This window comes from Amblyomma mixtum, chromosome 9 (genome assembly GCF_055824585.1).
Source record: "Amblyomma mixtum isolate Tamu chromosome 9, ASM5582458v1, whole genome shotgun sequence".
Lineage (NCBI taxonomy): Eukaryota > Metazoa > Arthropoda > Arachnida > Ixodida > Ixodidae > Amblyomma > Amblyomma mixtum.
This window is the reverse complement of record NC_143020.1, coordinates 107972564-107990045: the sequence shown is the minus strand read 5'-3', so window position 1 is coordinate 107990045 and position 17482 is coordinate 107972564. Positions and strand designations below refer to the sequence as shown.

The 17482-nt window shown below is 49.8% G+C and overlaps 1 protein-coding gene across 1 annotated transcript; it reads right to left on the bottom strand.

Moving 5' to 3' along the window:
• Positions 1-1168: 1168 nt before the first annotated feature.
• On the bottom strand, positions 1169-12844 carry LOC149330614 (uncharacterized). Its single transcript, XM_089559462.1, has 3 exons — positions 12811-12844; positions 8215-8406; positions 1169-2472 (listed from the first exon to the last, which is right to left on the bottom strand). The coding sequence occupies exons 1-3, from the start codon at positions 12842-12844 to the stop codon at positions 1169-1171; spliced, it is 1530 nt and encodes a 509-aa protein (XP_089415588.1).
• Between the last annotated feature and the right edge of the window lie 4638 nt (positions 12845-17482).

Sequence of the window (17482 nt, the reverse complement as noted above, 5' to 3'; positions counted from 1 at the left end):
AATTTTGCGCTTCTCCGCAATACACAAGAGGAGTGCAGGGAAACTCAGCGTGACATCACAGAAGGTATGATTTCAAATTACCGCTGTCGTCAGCCACACCCTGCCTTTGCGATCTTCAGGGTAGCGGTCTCGGCAAGCCTCCAGGTGGCGTCACAGACGCATGCTCTTTGCTATAAAGCGAGCTCGCCCATTGAAATCGATATGAATACACCCGCCGATCTCGGACAGTTTCCATGTTTTCGCCTTTTTTTCATGCAAGAAAGCTTTATTCAGCCCGTTTTGTTTCTCAGAATTGTCGCAGCTTCGCCTGACGTATATTAACCCCAAAGCCTCAGCAAAAGAGGCCACAGGAAGCGAGAAACTCGTGAATAATGAAATCGCACGAACTGCGAAATTTGCACTTTGCTGTCCTGTGGAGCACTGAAATCCTACAGCAACACCCGGTTAACCTACCTCTGCGATCTTCAGGGCAGCGGTCTCGGCAAGCCGCCAGGTTTCGTGAAATTCGAGTTTGTCAAGATGTCCAATGTCCTTTGAATATGCAAACAAAAGTTGCTTGCATGTCTGTGCTGCCTAAGGCACGCTAAGGATTATGTTCCATTGTTTCTACCGAGCCGCAGCCGCCACAGAGCGGACTGTTTAATCGACCGCTTTCCTAAATGCAGCGTTCAGGCGAAGTCGGTGATAAAGCGTTTCCAGATGGCGAGGATCTTCGTCATCTTGGTGTTTAACGAATTCGATAGAGAGTAAAGCTTTTATTTCGTTTCATTTGCAAGCTAAGCGCACATGCGCAACTTGCTTCTAAGATGCAGCATTAAGAAACAAAGAATTTCACACATGGAATCCCTTCCTCAGCGCGTTACGCATTTATACACCACAACGGTAGTCTGCAACGCCTGCGACGAAGTCAAACAATCCAATGAGCATACTGAGTCCAATTCACCATACTGCGATGTCAGTGCACGTTAAAGAACCCCACATGGTCGAAATTTCCGGAGTCCTTCACTACGGCGTCCCTCATAGACTCAGTTGCTTTGGGACGTTAAGCCCCAATAAATTAAACAAAAATATACTGTTAATTACGAAATACGCGTCTTTTTTCGGTACCTTTATTCGGGCCCGTCACAGCGACATGTAATGAGTGGCAATGTGATACACAGCTATTTCTTCACTGGCTTGTACTTTGGGAAATAGATATCATAGTCATTACGGCGAGATCCCTTTCAATGCCTGCTAAGTACTCTCGTGGGGGTTCGTGAAAACTAACCCTGCTGGTAGTACAGCTGGGAACTCTACGAAGGTCGCAGCAGCGTCGGTAATGATTGAACACAGCCACAGACGTGTCCACCCATATCTGCTTAGCATTGCCGCAGAGCTTATCGACGGAGTGAACACCGGCGCTGCAAACAGACCTGGCACGGGCGACATACTTTCTGTATCCGGAGTATTGCACGTGCGCTTCTTCTTCGCAATAGTACGTGAAGGTTCTCATTTGAAGAGGTAGGTGCCCATTAATGGCGTGAAGGGTAGCCATAGGATATTCGGCGCAGTATAACCTGCTGCTGATTATGAGGCTTCCCAATTGTTCCTCGCCTAATTTACGCTCTTCCCGTCGGAGCATCGTCGTGAAGTTGACATTGAGTGGCAGAATAACTAACTCGTCGAGGTCGACGGAAATGTAGTACTCCACCTCGGACATGGATCGGAAGATACAGTCGTACATGGCCGGCAACTGGCCGCGAGTCTGAACGAGAATATCCATATTTGAAGCCTTAAGGAGAAGTTTGAATGCAACGACTGTTATGTCGATTCCAGCAGCTTGCAGTGTGCCAAGGAGGAGCTTCACGTCGAGGGACATTTCGAGGTCGTAGAAGTAGAATCGGGCCGCTCCCAGTAGTCTGTAGTGGGCGATGAATTCCACGACCTTCCAGAGGCTGATGGAAGAGCCGTAAATTGGCTGGACACAGACAGCGCAGCACTTCTCCTTGGCTTTTTCCGAAGGAATGTGAAGCTGGAGCCACCTGAGCGAACTATTGCGCGTACCTCGAAATGTGACAGCAACCTGAATGTCAGGAGCAGCGAGACTTGTTTTGTCCGGTGGCGGACACAGGATTAAGGCATTCTTGAAGGCGGGTTTGTCCCTGTTCCAGGTCCACATTATTTTGATGCTAGCGGCATATTCGGTTGTCCGATTAGAGGACCGAACAAGGCACACTAGAAGAGGAAGCGCTTTGGAGGCGTCTTTTTCAGTCAGCCGCTTCCGGACGAGGCTGGTAATGTGGATGGCGCGCCCTACTGTGGTCACCAGAAAAGCGGTGAAGATGTGCACATCAGCGCTGACAGCGTGCCACCGTTCTTCTTCCATCTTGGGAGTGGTTTGCGAAAGAAGGCGTAACTTTTGCGCAAGACGCTCTTCCCAGGGGCTGAAGTACTGCTGTGCCCGAAACTCGTTTTCGCTTGGACATTTCGCCCCTGTTGAAAATGAAATAAAATAAGCGTTCGTATCAGTTAAACATACTCATCAAGCTTTGCAAGCCAGAACGATCGCTAGAGGAGGGAACACTGAAGATTTCACTCAGGCTTTTTATTCTTCTGGAGTAACCTAAAGCTACGAAATTCCTTGCGAACATGAAATCGCGCTGGAATGCAAAAAAAAGAGCAGTGCTAACGACGTCTTGCGTCTAAATTCTTCTTATTGTTGTTATTGTGTAAATTGCAAAGCTTAGCAACCTGTCAGTGCAGTGCGAGAGTGCGCTGCGTGTCTCCGGAGTGCCGCTATCTCCGGCGGCATCTTCCCTTCCTGGGACCCCGGAGGCGCTTGAGCAAGAGACTGTACGGCGCCAGGAACCATCGGGTTTCGGGGGTCAACACTCATTACAGTCCGAATGCCAACAACCTGGCCGTCATCTTTACTCGCACGCCGACAAGCGTTCAACTGGCCAAGCACTCCACGCAAGAGTGACAGTAGCGCCGGCCGGAGGAGAAAAGACCCAAGCCGGCGGGAGGCCCGGAGAAGACGGGGAATGCCGCAGGCGCCTATTTATGCACTAGTAAAAATCTACACAGGAGAGCTTGATTAGCACGCTTAGGTGATATTAACTTATCGGATTTTGCTTATTGAGTTCAATTCTATGTTCATTAATAAATTCCAATGTTTGTTCTGCAAGCCTAGCACTAATTTGCTGTTTCCAATTCTTGTTTCATGCGCACAGTTTAGACCACAAATAGTTCCTTTTTAAAGCTATCCTACAGCCTCCCCCATACCCGGCCATCGGGTGCCCCCCCCCCCCCCCGCCCCCCCCCTTGCCCCCCCCCTAAAAAAGTTCCGCGGACGCCCTTGCCCCAGCCTCTGCATATTGTGCTCGGTAATATGTAATTCTTCAATACATCTGTTTTGTTCCACCTGAATCTAGCGGTGTCTCATCGCCTCTCCGTTCCGTGTCGACCCGCTCAGTACGTGGTGTCGTCACGGCAGTATTGAGGCGAAAGCCTTTAATGCCTCATCGTTGCCGACAGAAGGTTGTCAGCAGGAGGTGCACGATGGGATTCGAACCACCATCCTTCCGTTCCGCAGCCGAGCGTGCTAATGGCTACGCTACTTCCTGCCAACGCATATGTAGTTCTCCTTGTCTAGGACGCTGCAGAGTGTTTCCAGAGAGGCGTCGAATCAAACGGATGACTCCCAAACGCCCTCCATTTTCTCCAGCATTTACGATTCACAAACAATTGCGTACTTAATTAACATCTTAACCACACATCAGTGACAGAAGCAGCAACGCCGCTCAAAATGTTTTCGCCTCATCGCACTTTAGGTCAACTAATTTCCCCCTGAATTTTTCTGCCGTGTTGTGTCTGCAGGCAGGTAGTACTATTCAAAAACAGCGCCTATACGGTGCATTTCCTGTTTCTTCCTATTTTGATCGTTTTAATGAGCGCTGCACTCATATTGTCTTTAAGGGCTACGTTGTCCAATCCCCAATCATAGTCACTTTATGAACTTGGAATCTTATTTTTGCTGGGTCTGTTGGTACCAAGCCGCCTATGCAAGGACGCTAAACTTTGGAATCCTACTGAACTGTTCGGGTCTCCTCACAAACTTATCCTGGGCTAACCTGAGCCCAACCTATATCCTATAGCCTATATGCTTTTCTTGAGCCTAACCTATATCCGAATGCTACATCCGCTTTCTATTCATCTCTCCCCTATTCCTACACAATAATACAACGTGGAAGCTTCAAATGTGTGCCACGCCATTTTCAATTCTGTGCTAAATCTCTCAGAATCTGCATCCCGCATCATGACCTTACTGTGCAAACGAGGAAATTCAGAGAGACCACGTAAGCAAGGAAAATCCCTGCAATAGCGCGCGGGCCTTTGCGAAGCATCCCAGCAGATGAAATATAAAATCGCGAATTAAAAGCGACGCAGCTGAACAATGAAAAAGTACAAAAGGCATAAAAGGCGCTGAATTTACGATTAAGTTTACTGGGAAAACGTGCCTGAAATTTGTAGTCAAACCCCAAGGAAGGGAAAACTTTATTTACACTAATGGTTTTTCCTGCGGTTTGGGGGCATCTTCAGAGACGTCTTGGTTCTACCCCCAGGAGCCTTCTCTGTCGAAGTCGTCCGCCTCTAATCAGTGGTCGGTTGCCCTCAGTCCAGGGCTCCGCTGGCCACTGCCGCCCGTTGAGCTCGCTGTACCTGACCTTGTTGGTCTTCGCAGCGGTCGCTGGACAGCAGAGTCTCCCATTGCTCCGCACTCGGGTTTTGTATTTTGGGGACCACGTCTATGTTTTGGCAGGCCCATGTGATGTGGTATAGAGTAGGTTTTTCGTCGCACCAGGGACATTTGTTCGTGTATATCGTAGGGTGCATTTTGTTTAGTATATGTAGGTTTGGGAAAGAGCCTGTTTGTAATTGTCTCCAAGTGACAGCTTCCTCTTTGCTGAGAGATTTGTGCGGTGGGGGATATCGCATTCTTCTGCCTCTATAGTTTTGTAGAATGGCCGAGTAATCCCTGGGTGCTGGCGCGAGTTCCGCGGTCTCGTCGGAAGCTCGGAAAGTAATGTATCCTCGAGCTATCCTGTCGGCCTCTCGGTTCCCTGCCACCCCCGTGTGCCCCGGTACCCACACAATTTTGTGTCGGATCTTGTCGTTTTGTTCTTCCCGGTTTTTAATTCTGTCACTCGCTGCGAGGAGTATACGGAGCGCGTGACGACCTATCCTGCCATTCATGTAATTTCGGCAGGCTGTTTGAGAGTCCGTAAGTATTGTTAGTGACCGCCCGGTTCTATAGCCCTCCGCCACCGCTAGAGCAACGGCTACTTCCTCGGACTCTGCAGCTGTGCAGCCTCGGAGAGACGCGCTGGTCATTTCGCGTAAAGACGAATCGACCACCGCCGCTACAGCGATTTTGGTATCTCCTCCTCTCCAAGACGCGTCTGTATACACGGTCGTGGCTTGAGGAGCGTATGTTTTCTCGATGAATTCGGCCCTCGCTTCTCTTCTGCCTCGATGGAGGTTGGGATCCATGTTTTTTGGTATTGGCGCTACCTTGAGGGTCTTGCGAAGCTTGTCGGGGATCGTTGCCGTCCTCGACATTTCTCGCATCTGCTCGCGGTATCCGAGCCTCTGCAGGAGCGCTCTTCCTGTCGTTGTTTGCAACAGCCTGAGTTTTTGCGACTCAAGCTGCGCCTCTCGTAGCTCCTCAAAGGTGTTGTGTAATCCCAGGGCCATGAGTTTTTCTGTAGACGTGTTGCGTGGTAGTCGGAGCGCTGTCTTATACGCTTTGCGTAGCAGGGCATCCGCTTGTTGTATTTCATTTTTGTTGAGGCACTGGTAGGGTAGGCTGTACGTGATTCGACTAACTACTAGGCTTCTGACTAGTTTTAGTGTGTCTTCTTCACGCATGCCATGTCGCCTGTTGGTGATGCGGGTGATCATGCGTGCGACTTGTAGCGTTGTTGCTTTCAGTAGGGTAAAAGTGTGAGTACTGCGTTGGTTGGATTGAACCCACATGCCCAAAATTCTTATTGTTGTCTTTTCGGGTATGGGCGTCCCTTCTATGTAGACGTTGAGTTTTAGGTCCTCGTTGGTTGGGACGGTCCGGTTTTGCTTGCCTCTCCAGACTCTCAGCAGTTCCGATTTCTCGGTCGAGCATGAGAGTCCTCAAGCATGCGCGCATGCTTGTAGCCATTACGCTGCACTTGTAACTTCTAAAATTGCCTCCTGATCACACGTGTGATCATCACCAATCGCCCTCCGCTGTTTAGCAAGCCTTCCTTAGAAGTCTATGCTACGAAAGGCTGGCTAATACACCCATTTGCTTTCCGTGTAATGAGAAAGCCCTTGCCTCTATCCGTTTCCTTAGCTCATTGCTAACATACAATATTTAACTATCAACAAAAACGGTATACTTTTGAGCGGGAAACAATGTTTTTCCACGTTGGTTGAGTTCTTCTCTAAAAAATTATGGCGCTCTAAAAGCCTTACGTTAATACATTGGCCTTTCTGACTCATATTCTTGGAGGGAGGAAAACTCAGGAGAGGCCCTCGCTATCCGAGCTACATGCCAAAAAAGTGTGCCGCAAGTCACGTGCTTCCGCAAGGGCTTCTGGGAGTATTTGGCCGCTGGGCGCAGCAGCGTCGTCTGTTGCATTGTCAGCTGCGCATGCGCAAGCTCGCTGAGACGGAGGCCAAGTAGGGAGGCAGCAGGGGGGAGCCGGCTTCAAAAGATGTGACGCAACTGTCTCTCCTCAGTTCTCTCCTTCCTCCATGCCCCACAGCGACAAGGCAAAGTTGTAATTTCAGTATCGTGTATATCTTCCCTACTTTGTGTTATGTTTGGTAGCGATGTTCTCTAAATACCTATAAAAAAAGCAACCAACTCGTCCGATATGTCGTTCTTCTGGCAGCGACAACTGCGCTTTGAGTGCGATTATAACTGCGATCAACATGTACAAAAGAACACGCTCTGGCGAAACTGCAACGCAGTACCCGTGCATCACGCTCGCACAGCTGCCGTCACAACAGAACGGCGGTGTGGGGATGAGGAGTTTACGTCCAAGGAAGTGAAAGCGGCCAGGGAGCTCGCTTTCCTGGTGCAGCTTTCAAGCTATCCGCTTACTTGTTAAGGCGAAAACCTTTAATGCCTCATCGTTGTCGACAGAAGCTTGTCGACAGAAGGTTGTCAGAAGAGGTGTTACGCTTTTCGGTTGGTACAAATAGTTATGACGTCAGAGTGCGCGGATTCGCAGTTATGAGGTCACCCCCGGATGCCTGGCGCCCCCTTTTGGAGCACACGACAACTAATGAAATAGTTGTCGTCCGCTTCGACAGGGGGCGTAAGGCGTCCGTGGGTGACCCCATTACATACCTCATTACTGCGATCAGAGTCATGGATACAACCGAACTCATCGAAACAGAGAGAGAGTCGTGCTAAAAAAGCAGTCAAAGTCGGCAGTCAAGGTGTGTAGTTGTAATGTGTAGTCGAAGTGTGTATCAAATAAAGCACTAGTACAGCACAAACAGTCTCGCAGTCAGTTCCAAACAGTGCGCCAGGAAAGGCATTCGCCTTGCAGCACTTTAGAGGGACGAAGTGCCCCCTGAAACTTTTTTCGGTACGCTTTCCTATGCCTCTTTCTGAAACCATATGTTGAAAACTGAGTACGTACATTTTACGGCATTCACATCGTACGATCATCATGTGAAAGCCACAGGAAAAAAAATATGGAAACCAAACAAAAAACAGCTAGAGATTGTACAGAACAAGTTATTTTCTATATCACGCTAGCTCCGCATTCCCATCATTACGTTTGCACGGTTGAGGTGGCTCGTACGGAAGTTTTCAATACATTTGTGCAACGTGTTATTCGCATGTCCAACATTCTTGGAGAAAAATTTTGAAATTGAAAAATTGCAAGATACTCTTATGAAAATATTAAGGCAATGGCCCATTCTTTACAGATGTGGCAAAATCTTTCTTTTACAGTGTTTCCAATGATCGAAACGAACAGTTAAGACTGCCATAGAAAGCCAACCTGGAAAGGTTTTGACGATAGCAAAAACGTTAACAGAAGAAAAAAATTGCAAGAATGCCGTCAGGTGATCTGCAGATATATTGGTTGTCATAGTGAAGTCTCACATTATATTAAAAAAATGTGCTCATAAGCGGTTTCCCGCTTAAAATTTCAAAATAAAGATGTCTACACGTACAGTTCACGTTCAGCATCGAGGTGGATTCCCGTGGACTGGTGAAAGCCGTCGACGACTTCGAAAATCGTCCCATCCTGCTCTCGGGCCTGGTGGGGTCAAGTAATGTCAAGTAGGTTAAAATGCAGCCGGTCATCGCTGCCGCCAACGCCAGAAGCCTCTGTGGTCCCAACAGAATCCCTGGGGGCGTTTTCACTGCGTTGAGAAAAGTAAAAATATATCTCTATGCTGTGCCCTCTAAATGGCAGATTAAACTTTCCGGCAAAACATCAGAAAAATTTCCCCTGGATATCGGAAAATTGTGTGATTGGTCGAGACAATTATGACGTCGCAGGAGTCACGTGACAAGCATGGACCAATCAAAGCGCGCTGCCAAATTTTTAACCCTATCACCACCGGAGGAGCTGGGAGCCTGCGGCCGTAAAGACAGCTACAACGCAAACGTAGCAAGGGACGTCAAGTGTCAGGAAGACAGATGACCTAATAAATAAAAAAAACAACAACTTCATGGCCGCCAGTGGACTCGAACCCGTGGCGTGGGAACCAGATCAGCTTCGCTGGTCGTGCATGTGACCAATACGCCGTCACCGCAGTTTTTATAGCGAGAGCTTCACTGCACAAGGTAAAGCCAGTTTCGCCGTGGCCGAAAGTTTGACCTTCAAATTATCTTCATAACCAGAGTCCATGCCACGTTGACAACAGATAAGGAAAGGTGTATAACTGTCCTCCTGGGACAGTGGACGCCCTAGTCACGCTTTATGCTGCGAAACCGATGAAGAGCGGAAGCTTCGAAAGCAAAGGAAAGGCGCATAAATGCCCCCCCCCCCCCCCCCCCTCTTCCCCCCAGGAGAGTGGACACACCCGCTCCATTGGTTTTCCAGATTTAAGTGCGACTAAGGTGTCCGCTGCTGGTTACAACGGACAACGGCGACGGCGACGCCGCGAAACGCAGAAACGGGCGCCAAAGAGCTGCGCTCTAAAACACCGTTTCAGGAAAGGAAAAACGCCTTATCTATCTCGCTGCACGGTGGACACCCCAGCCGCATCCTGAGGGAAGGGATGAGGAACGAAAGAGGGAAGGACATGGGGGTCTTTAACGTGCACTGACATCCAACAAATAAAAAATGGTTTCTGTAGCGATAGCTACACTATGCCAGCCACCTCGCCTCTTCAGCATTGTGGCACTTTCGCCGATGGTAGCACTTTCGCCGTGGTTGCACCTCGGCCGTGGTCGCACCGACCTTGAGCCGTTGCCTAGCAACCGCCATGGTGGACACCCGAAATTATACCGAGGACCTCCACTAATTTCGCCGGAATAATTTCGACCACCTGGGGCACTGACTCGCACAGCACACGGGCGCCTCTTGCGTTTCGCCTTCGCGGCGGCCGCGTTTCGATGGAGGCGAAACGCACGAGGCGCCTGTGTGCTGTGCGATGTCAGTGCACGTTAAAGATCCCCAGGTGGTCGAAATTATTCCGAAGACCTCCACTACGGCACCTCTTTCTTCTTTCACTCCCACCTTCCTCCCTTATCTGACGGCGCGGTGCAAGTGTCCGCCGATATGCGAGACAGATACTGCGCCATTTCTTTTCCTTAAAAAACAATTTTTTAGAGCGCAGCTCTTTGGCGTCCGTTCCTGGGTTTCGCGTCGTCGGCGGCGTTGTCGTCGGCGTCGGCCTCGTAACCAGCTCCGCCCCCCTTTCATCCGCAGCTGGGGTTGACTCACTATCGGCGTCAGCGGCATCAGTCAGTCGCTGCTATCTCTTCCCTCCTCCCTTTATCGTGTTGTCCGCTTGCTGCGCGCGCTTCTGCCCCCATCGTTTGCCGCTGGGTGTACACGCCGCCCCCCTCCCCCCTCTTCCTGCGAGTCTCCGGTTGTCAAAGCGCCGGCTCGAACTTAATTCCTTTCTTCGCTCCTCCTCCAATGCAACCCCTGTGCGGTGGCAATCAGAGAGCCAGATCGGTGGCGGCGGATCTGTATATGTGCACCGCCCGAGCCGAAACTGCCGCTGCCGTTCGCCCTGTGCGGTGGCAATCAGAGAGCCAGATCGGTGGCGGCGGATCTGTATATGTGCACCGCCCGAGCCGAAATTGCCGCTGCCGTTCGCCCTGTGCGGTGGCAATCAGAGAGCCAGATCGGTGGCGGCGGATCTGTATATGTGCACCGCCCGAGCCGAAATTGCCGCTGCCGTTCGCCCTGTGCGGTGGCAATCAGAGAGCCAGATCGGTGGCGGCGGATCTGTATATGTGCACCGCCCGAGCCGAAATTGCCGCTGCCGTTCGCCCTGTGCGGTGGCAATCAGAGAGCCAGATCGGTGGCGGCGGATCTGTATATGTGCACCGCCCGAGCCGAAATTGCCGCTGCCGTTCGCCACTGCGAAATTATCTGCCAGTTCTTTCTGAGCCATGAGCGAGACGACCGATGGAAGTCCTCCGTCTGCTAAAAAAAAAATTCTGTGATAGCGCATACATGTGTTGCTCGATTTCTTTGCCTCAATCTATCGAAAAGGTGAAACAGCCTATTTGCTGCGCTCAAATTTCGCATTAGGAAGTAACGTAATCGTCGGTAATTTTATTTACTCCCGAACCGCACCCATCTATCCCCCCCAACCCCAACCCCACCAGAGAGGACTGGGAGGCGGTCCTGCTCGGCTGTCAAGATCTAAAGAGCCAAAAGGCCTTGGTTCAACGGACGCGGGCGGCGTTGCTTGCCAATGGGGCCCCGGAATAGGGGCTCCACCTAGTACTGTGAGGGGAAAGGGCCAATAGGGTCCTACCCCAATCACCTTTCTGTAAAAATTTAATTGCCCATAAATGTTTTTCACCACCACCACCACCGTACTGGAAGGGAAGAAGTGGGAGTGAAGGACGAAACAGAAAGAGGGGTCGTAATGAAGAAAACGAAAATTGTATTTGAGGAAAGGAAATTAACCAGTAACTGTTTCACATATTTCGGTGGACACCCCTCATCCGTTTGTAGAGGAAGGGAGGAAGTGGGAGTGAAAGAAGAGAGAGAAAGAGGGGCCGTAATGAAGAAAATGAATTTGAGGAAAGAAAATTGCGGCAGTAACTGTGAATCCTCGTCCAGGGAGGAAGATGAAGAAGGAACGCCCAGCAAAACGCAACGGTGAAAGACCGACTCTGCAATTCGACTGAGCGAGTTCCACTCTGCCAGCTGTAGCTATCGCGTCACTCCAGGTTTAAACAGAGCTAAACCACAGCCAATTTTTATTGCGAAAGCAATACTTCTAGCGGTTTGTGCCTTCAGCGTCGCGCGGCGGTAGTTACCATTGACCTTTAGGTTGACCTCTGTTGTGACATCACACCAGCTGCGAAAAACCAGGGCCTCAGCTCGCGCCGTCAGTGTGGAGCGGCGCTAGCTACCAACAAAGAATAGGTTGGGGCAGCCGAAAACGAAATAAAAATAATAAGCCCCTGCAAGGTAACTACCAACAGCGGTGAGCCTCGCTACCAACAAAAATTAGGGTGGGCGTGTAAAAAGGAAAGAAAAATAATAGCGCCCGGACCACACCACCGCTTAGAGCACCAACAGCGGTGAGCCTCGCGATCCTCCGCTAGGGGCGCTACAGCCGGAGTGACGTCACACCAGCTGCGAAAAACCAGGGCCCCAGCTCGCGCCGTCAGTGTGGAGCGGCGGTAGCTACCAACAGCGGTGAGCAGCTGTAGCGCCCCTTAGCGGGAGGAGCGCGAGGCTCACCGCTTTACGGTGCGGTTCGGATGTCCACCGAGATGACAGAGGATTACTGCGCCATTTCCTTTCCTCAAAAAGACTTGCGTTCAAAGGGCAAGGCATCGCGCTGAACGGGTGGTGGCGTTCCTCCCATCCTGTACGGTGCGGTTCGGGTGTCCACCGAGATGACAGATAATTACTGCGTAATTTCCTTTTCTCAAAAAGCGTCGCGTTCAAAGGGCAAGGCATCGCGCCGAACGGGTGGTGGCGTTCCGTGCACTACCTGGCAGCGCTACAACACGCTGTCGCGTTCCACTCCTAAAGGCGAAGCTTAAGCGTCATTAACTAACTTTGATAACATAACCCTTACTAAGAGCACCACCAAAACACACCACCAGCCAACCTAGGCTCAGCCAGGGGAAATTTACCAGTCTTAACCAAGCTAAGCCTCAGCCAATTTTTGGAAAGGAAATCACGCAATAACTGTCTCACATACCTCGGTTGATACCCTAACCGCGCAGTAAGGAAGGGAGGAAGGAGAGAGTGAAAGAAGAAAACGGTGCCTTAATGGAGGTCTCCGGAATAATTTCGACCACCTGGGGATCATTAACGTGCACTGACATCGCAGAGCACGCAAGCTTTCCGCCTCCATCGAAACGTGGCCTTCCCCACCTTGACTGAACTTGGGGAATTCGACAGGCCAAGAGCTTACGAAAGCCAACTGTCGTGTGGCAACACAGCAGCGATAATCTATGTCATCTTGCAGCAGGTGCCGAATGAAAAGATTTCCTGGACAAACCCCCACAGGTGCGCATTCGAGCGTCCCGTTTCGGATCGACATTGAGCCAGCAGCCCCTTCAGTGAAGCCAAGTAGACGTACAGGCATTGTCAAAGTTCGAAAACTCACCTTTCGGCGTCGTAAGTTTAGCGGCGTCAGACATGGTCCTGAATCTTCCAATGTGAAAAGGCTGAGATGCGTTGACGAACCTCAGGGGTACGCCAGTTCTGGCTGCGCTCCAGCAGTGACTGACGCCACCGATGCTAAGCAGCAGCGGGCATTCGACATTCTATTCAGCCCAGAGAACACACGCTAGGGCGTTCCGTCGCACGTGCGTCGCGCGCACACGGATCGAGGCACCTTAACAATAATTCTTGAAGGTAATGGTGAGCGCTATCAAAATACGGAAAAAGGGACGAACACACAGGACGAAGCGCTTCGTCTCTTTTCCGTATTTTGATGGCGCTCACCAATACCTTCAAGAATGTATTTCCAACTAGCCCCAGTAGTGGCACTTTTGGCCGCGGTGGCTCAGTGGTTATGGCGCTGCTGCTGACCCGAAAGATGCGGGTTCGATCCCGGCCGCGGCGGTTGAATTTATTTGGAAGAGAAATTCAAGAGGCCCGTGTACTGTGCGATGTCAGTGCACGCTAAAGAACCACAGGTGGTTGAAATTTCAGAAGCCCTCCACTACGGCGTCTCTCATGGCCTTAGTCTCTTTGGGACGTTAAACCCCATAAACCAACCAACCAACAATAAGCTGCAACAATGCAACCTAAAAAATCTGAACCTGCAGTGCACGTGCGCGGACTGCGTTTTTTTTTTTTTTTGAGGTGTAAGCTTCAACCTCGTGCTTTATTTGCATCTGGCGCTTGAGGTTTTCACCTTCATTTGACCTTCAGATAAAGCAAGGAAAGGAAAGTGCATAACTCCATGGCCCCCTGGGACAGTGCACTGACACCTTAGTCGCGCGTCAAACTGTATGAAACCAATGAAGAGCGGGAGATTCAGGAGCAAAGGATATCTGGCCCCCTGAGGCAGTGGACACCTAATCGTGCGGGTCGTTAGCGAAGTCTTTGGGATCGATTTCGTCAACCATCATTGTTGAGGTCAGTACGGGGGCGAGGTGTTTAGATGCGCCGGTGGCCGTAGGCCTAACCAGCAGCCGCAGCGGCGGGGGCCCTTGTATAGAAATATTGGTATAGAAATATACTGGTTTAGAAATATTGAAAGTAATGGTCCATTCTTCCGACATGCATAAAAAAAATTCAGGGGGTCACTTTGTTGACCTAAAGTGCGGTGAGGCGAAAGCCTTTAGCGCGGTGTTGCTGCTTGTGTCATTGATGTGTGGTTGACATGTTAATTAAGCACACAATTGCTTGTGAGTATTAAAGGCTGGAGACACTAGAGGGCGTTTGGGAGGCATCCGTCTGATTCGACGCCTTGCTGCAAGCACTCTCCAGCGTCCTAGACAAGGAGAACTACATATGCGTTGGCAGGAAGATTGGTTTGGTTTATTGGGGGTTTAACGTCCCAAAGCAACTTAGGTTATGAGGGACGGCGTAGTGTAGGGCTCCGGAAATTTTGACCACCTGGGGTTCTTTAACGTGCACTGACATCGCACAGCACACGGGCCTCTAGAATTTCGCCTTCATCGAAATTCAGCCGCCGCGGCCGGGATCGAACCCGCGTCTTTCGGGTCAGCAGGCGAGTGCCATAACCACTCAGCCACCGCGGCGGGGCGTTGGCAGTAAGAAGCGTAGCCATTAGTACGCTCGGCTGCGGAAAGGAAGGGTGCTGTTTCGAGTCCCATCGTGCACAGTTTTTTTTTTCTGGTCTGACTAGAAAAGGCGTGTCACCTCTGCTGACAACCTTCTGTCGACAACCTTCTGTATACAACGATGAGGCATTAAAGGCTTTCGCCTTAAAATCCTTCTTTTATAGTGCTTCCGTCACTCGTATCAGGCAGTTAAGACTACCATGGAAAAACAATGGGGAATGCTTTTGAAGATAGTAAAATCGTTAAAAGCAAAAATATGCGTGGCTTTCCGGGGGAGATCTTCGGATATGCTGATTGTTATAGTGAAATCTTACAACATATGAAAAAATGGCGCTCATAAACTTTTTCCCGTTCCAAAATTATTTGTCCAAACTCTCCGCTGTGGCTCAGTGGTTAAGGCACACGTCTACCGAGCCGGAGTACCAAGGTTCGAACCCGACCGCGGCGGACGTGTTTCGATGGAGAGAAACCAAAGGCGCCCATGGGCTATGCGATATCAGTGCACGCTAAAGACCACAAGGTAGTCGAAATTATTGCGTAGCCCTCCACTACTGCACCTATTTCGCTCTTTATTCTTTCACTCGCTCCTTCCTTCCTTTCAGGCATGGTTCCGGTGTTCACCGAGATGTGAGACAATTACTATGCCATTTCCTTTCTCTAAAATGCAATTTTCAAATTAACGCAGCCTTAAATGCAAATACATGCAGTCAACTACGTTCCCGGCGTCATCGTGAGAAAGAGAAGCCCTTTAGCCAGCCTCTAAAAATCGCTGGCATGCCACTCTGTTCACAAGGCTGTGAACAGTGAATTTGGGATATAAAGGCGGAAAGAGAACGGTGCGGATATTGCTTAAACATACAGGGGGAAAATACGGCCACTAAATGCGTACTTAAGTGCATCGACGAACAATGATGCTACATATGAAATGCATGCTAACATAAGCTAACCACAAGCTAACAAAGTTCACTGCGTGAAGAATGGTTTATTTATTTACACATACTTATTCAGCACAGTTTTGTTTCTCAGAATTTTCGCAGCCTCGACTAGCATATATTACCCCACAGCCACTGCAAAGGAGCCCACAGAAAGCGAGAAATTCGTGATTAAAGAAATTGCACGAGCAGCGAAATTTGCACTTTTCTGTCATGGGGAGCACTGAAATGCGAAAGCAACAACTGGTTAATCTACCTTTGCGATCTTCAGAGTAGCGGTTGCGGCAAGCCGCCAGGTGGCGTCCCAGACGCATGCTCTTTGCTATTAAACGAGCTCGCCCATTGAAATATACAGGGTGTTTCACCTAAGACTTTCTGCAATTTTTAAAAATAAGCTATTTAAATTAGATGCCCGCTTTTTCTGGCATTGCATTGTCAGTGGTGTAGTATATCATAATGCAGCTAAGACGTGCTAACTAGCAGGCTTGTTAACCAATATTTAATAGTTAACTTTTAAACTATTACCCTTGGGCGTCTTAATTATTGAGAGGCATGTAGCCCACCGTAAGTAATGTCCATATACGTTTTTAGAATTTCAAGAACGCAATTATCCTCGGCGCTGTGGCCCAACAAATTTTGGCTATTTCGACGAGTTAGGTTCACTGGAGAGGTTGCTTTGCCTGCAAGCTTCTCAAACCGCATGTGTTTTGGCGCGATGTAGGCGAAATTTGTTGGGCCACAGCGCCGAGGATAATCGCATTCTCGAAATTCTAAAAACGGATATGGACATTACTTACGGTGGGCTACATGCCTCTCAATAATTAAGGAGCCCAACGGTAATAGTTTAAAAGTTAACTATTAAATATTGGTTAACAAGCCTGCTAGTTAGCACGTCTTAGCTGCATTATGATGTACTAAACCACTGACAATGCTATGCCAGAAAAAGCGCACATCTAATTCAAATAGCTTATTTTTAAAAATTGCAGAAAGTCTTGGGTGAAACACCCTGTATATGAATTCACTCGCCGATCTCGAGCAGTTTCCCTGTTTTCGCCTTTTCTTTAATGTAAGGAAACTTTGTTCAGCCCAATTTTGTTTATTAGAATTGTCGCAGCTTCGCGTAGCGTATATTAACCCAAAGCCTCAGCCAAAGAGGCCACAGGAAGCGAGAAATTCGTGATTCGTGCGGATGCTACAGATGCGAACTTTGCTTTTAGGGTTGGGGGCTTTTTGGTTCGCTGTTCTGCACCAGGGAGCGCTCATAAAAGCGTTCTATTTGTAATTTAATGTGGCCGAAATGATTTATAGTTTTAAAAGTACGTTCTTGAGCAATAAGACAAAGGTCGAAATACATGCGACATGTATGCATACGCTCTGTTTCAAAACAGAAGCGTGTGAAAAGAAAAAGGGCGATTGTGGCGACCGACTCTTTGCTGCATTGTTATGTACTTGATTCAATATCTCTTAATCGATCTGTACTCGAGGGATCTCATATGCGTGTCGTGTCCGGTCGCTGTGTTGAATGCAGCGAAAGACGCACACGGTACTTTAAGACTTCGTTTATTTAAAGCCGATGAGGGTGCGACCAGCGTCGACCGAGGCAGGAGCCGAACTGGCCGCCCGAAGAAAGGAGGGAGCGGAGAAGCGTCCACGGGAGGGAGTGGCTTCCCAAAACAGGAGGAGGATGCGGGGGCGCACCATGGGGGGGCATCTGGCGACAGCGTGCGACGAGGGGCAAGTGGTCGTTAGGAGGAGGATGCGAGTGGTCGTTAGGAGGAGGATGCGAGTGGTCGTTAGGAGGAGGATGCGAGTGGTCGTTACACACACAAAAGCAATAAGGGGACACAACACTTCCTTCCCCCTTAGAAAGTTGCCTGGTATCGTGCAGGGGGTCGGCGCTCACGCGTGGAGGCGCGCTGGCTTTGTGCGCTCGGGGGAGAAACACTTGTAGGCTGGCTGTTGTTCGCTGTGTCTCCTAGGTCTGTCCTGGGCGAAGTCTCTTCTTCCGGGAAGAGGTGCCAGGCTATGTGGGAAGATGGTGCACGTGTTCTCTCCGCTGGCGGACAGCTCTCAGACGGCGTCGTAAATC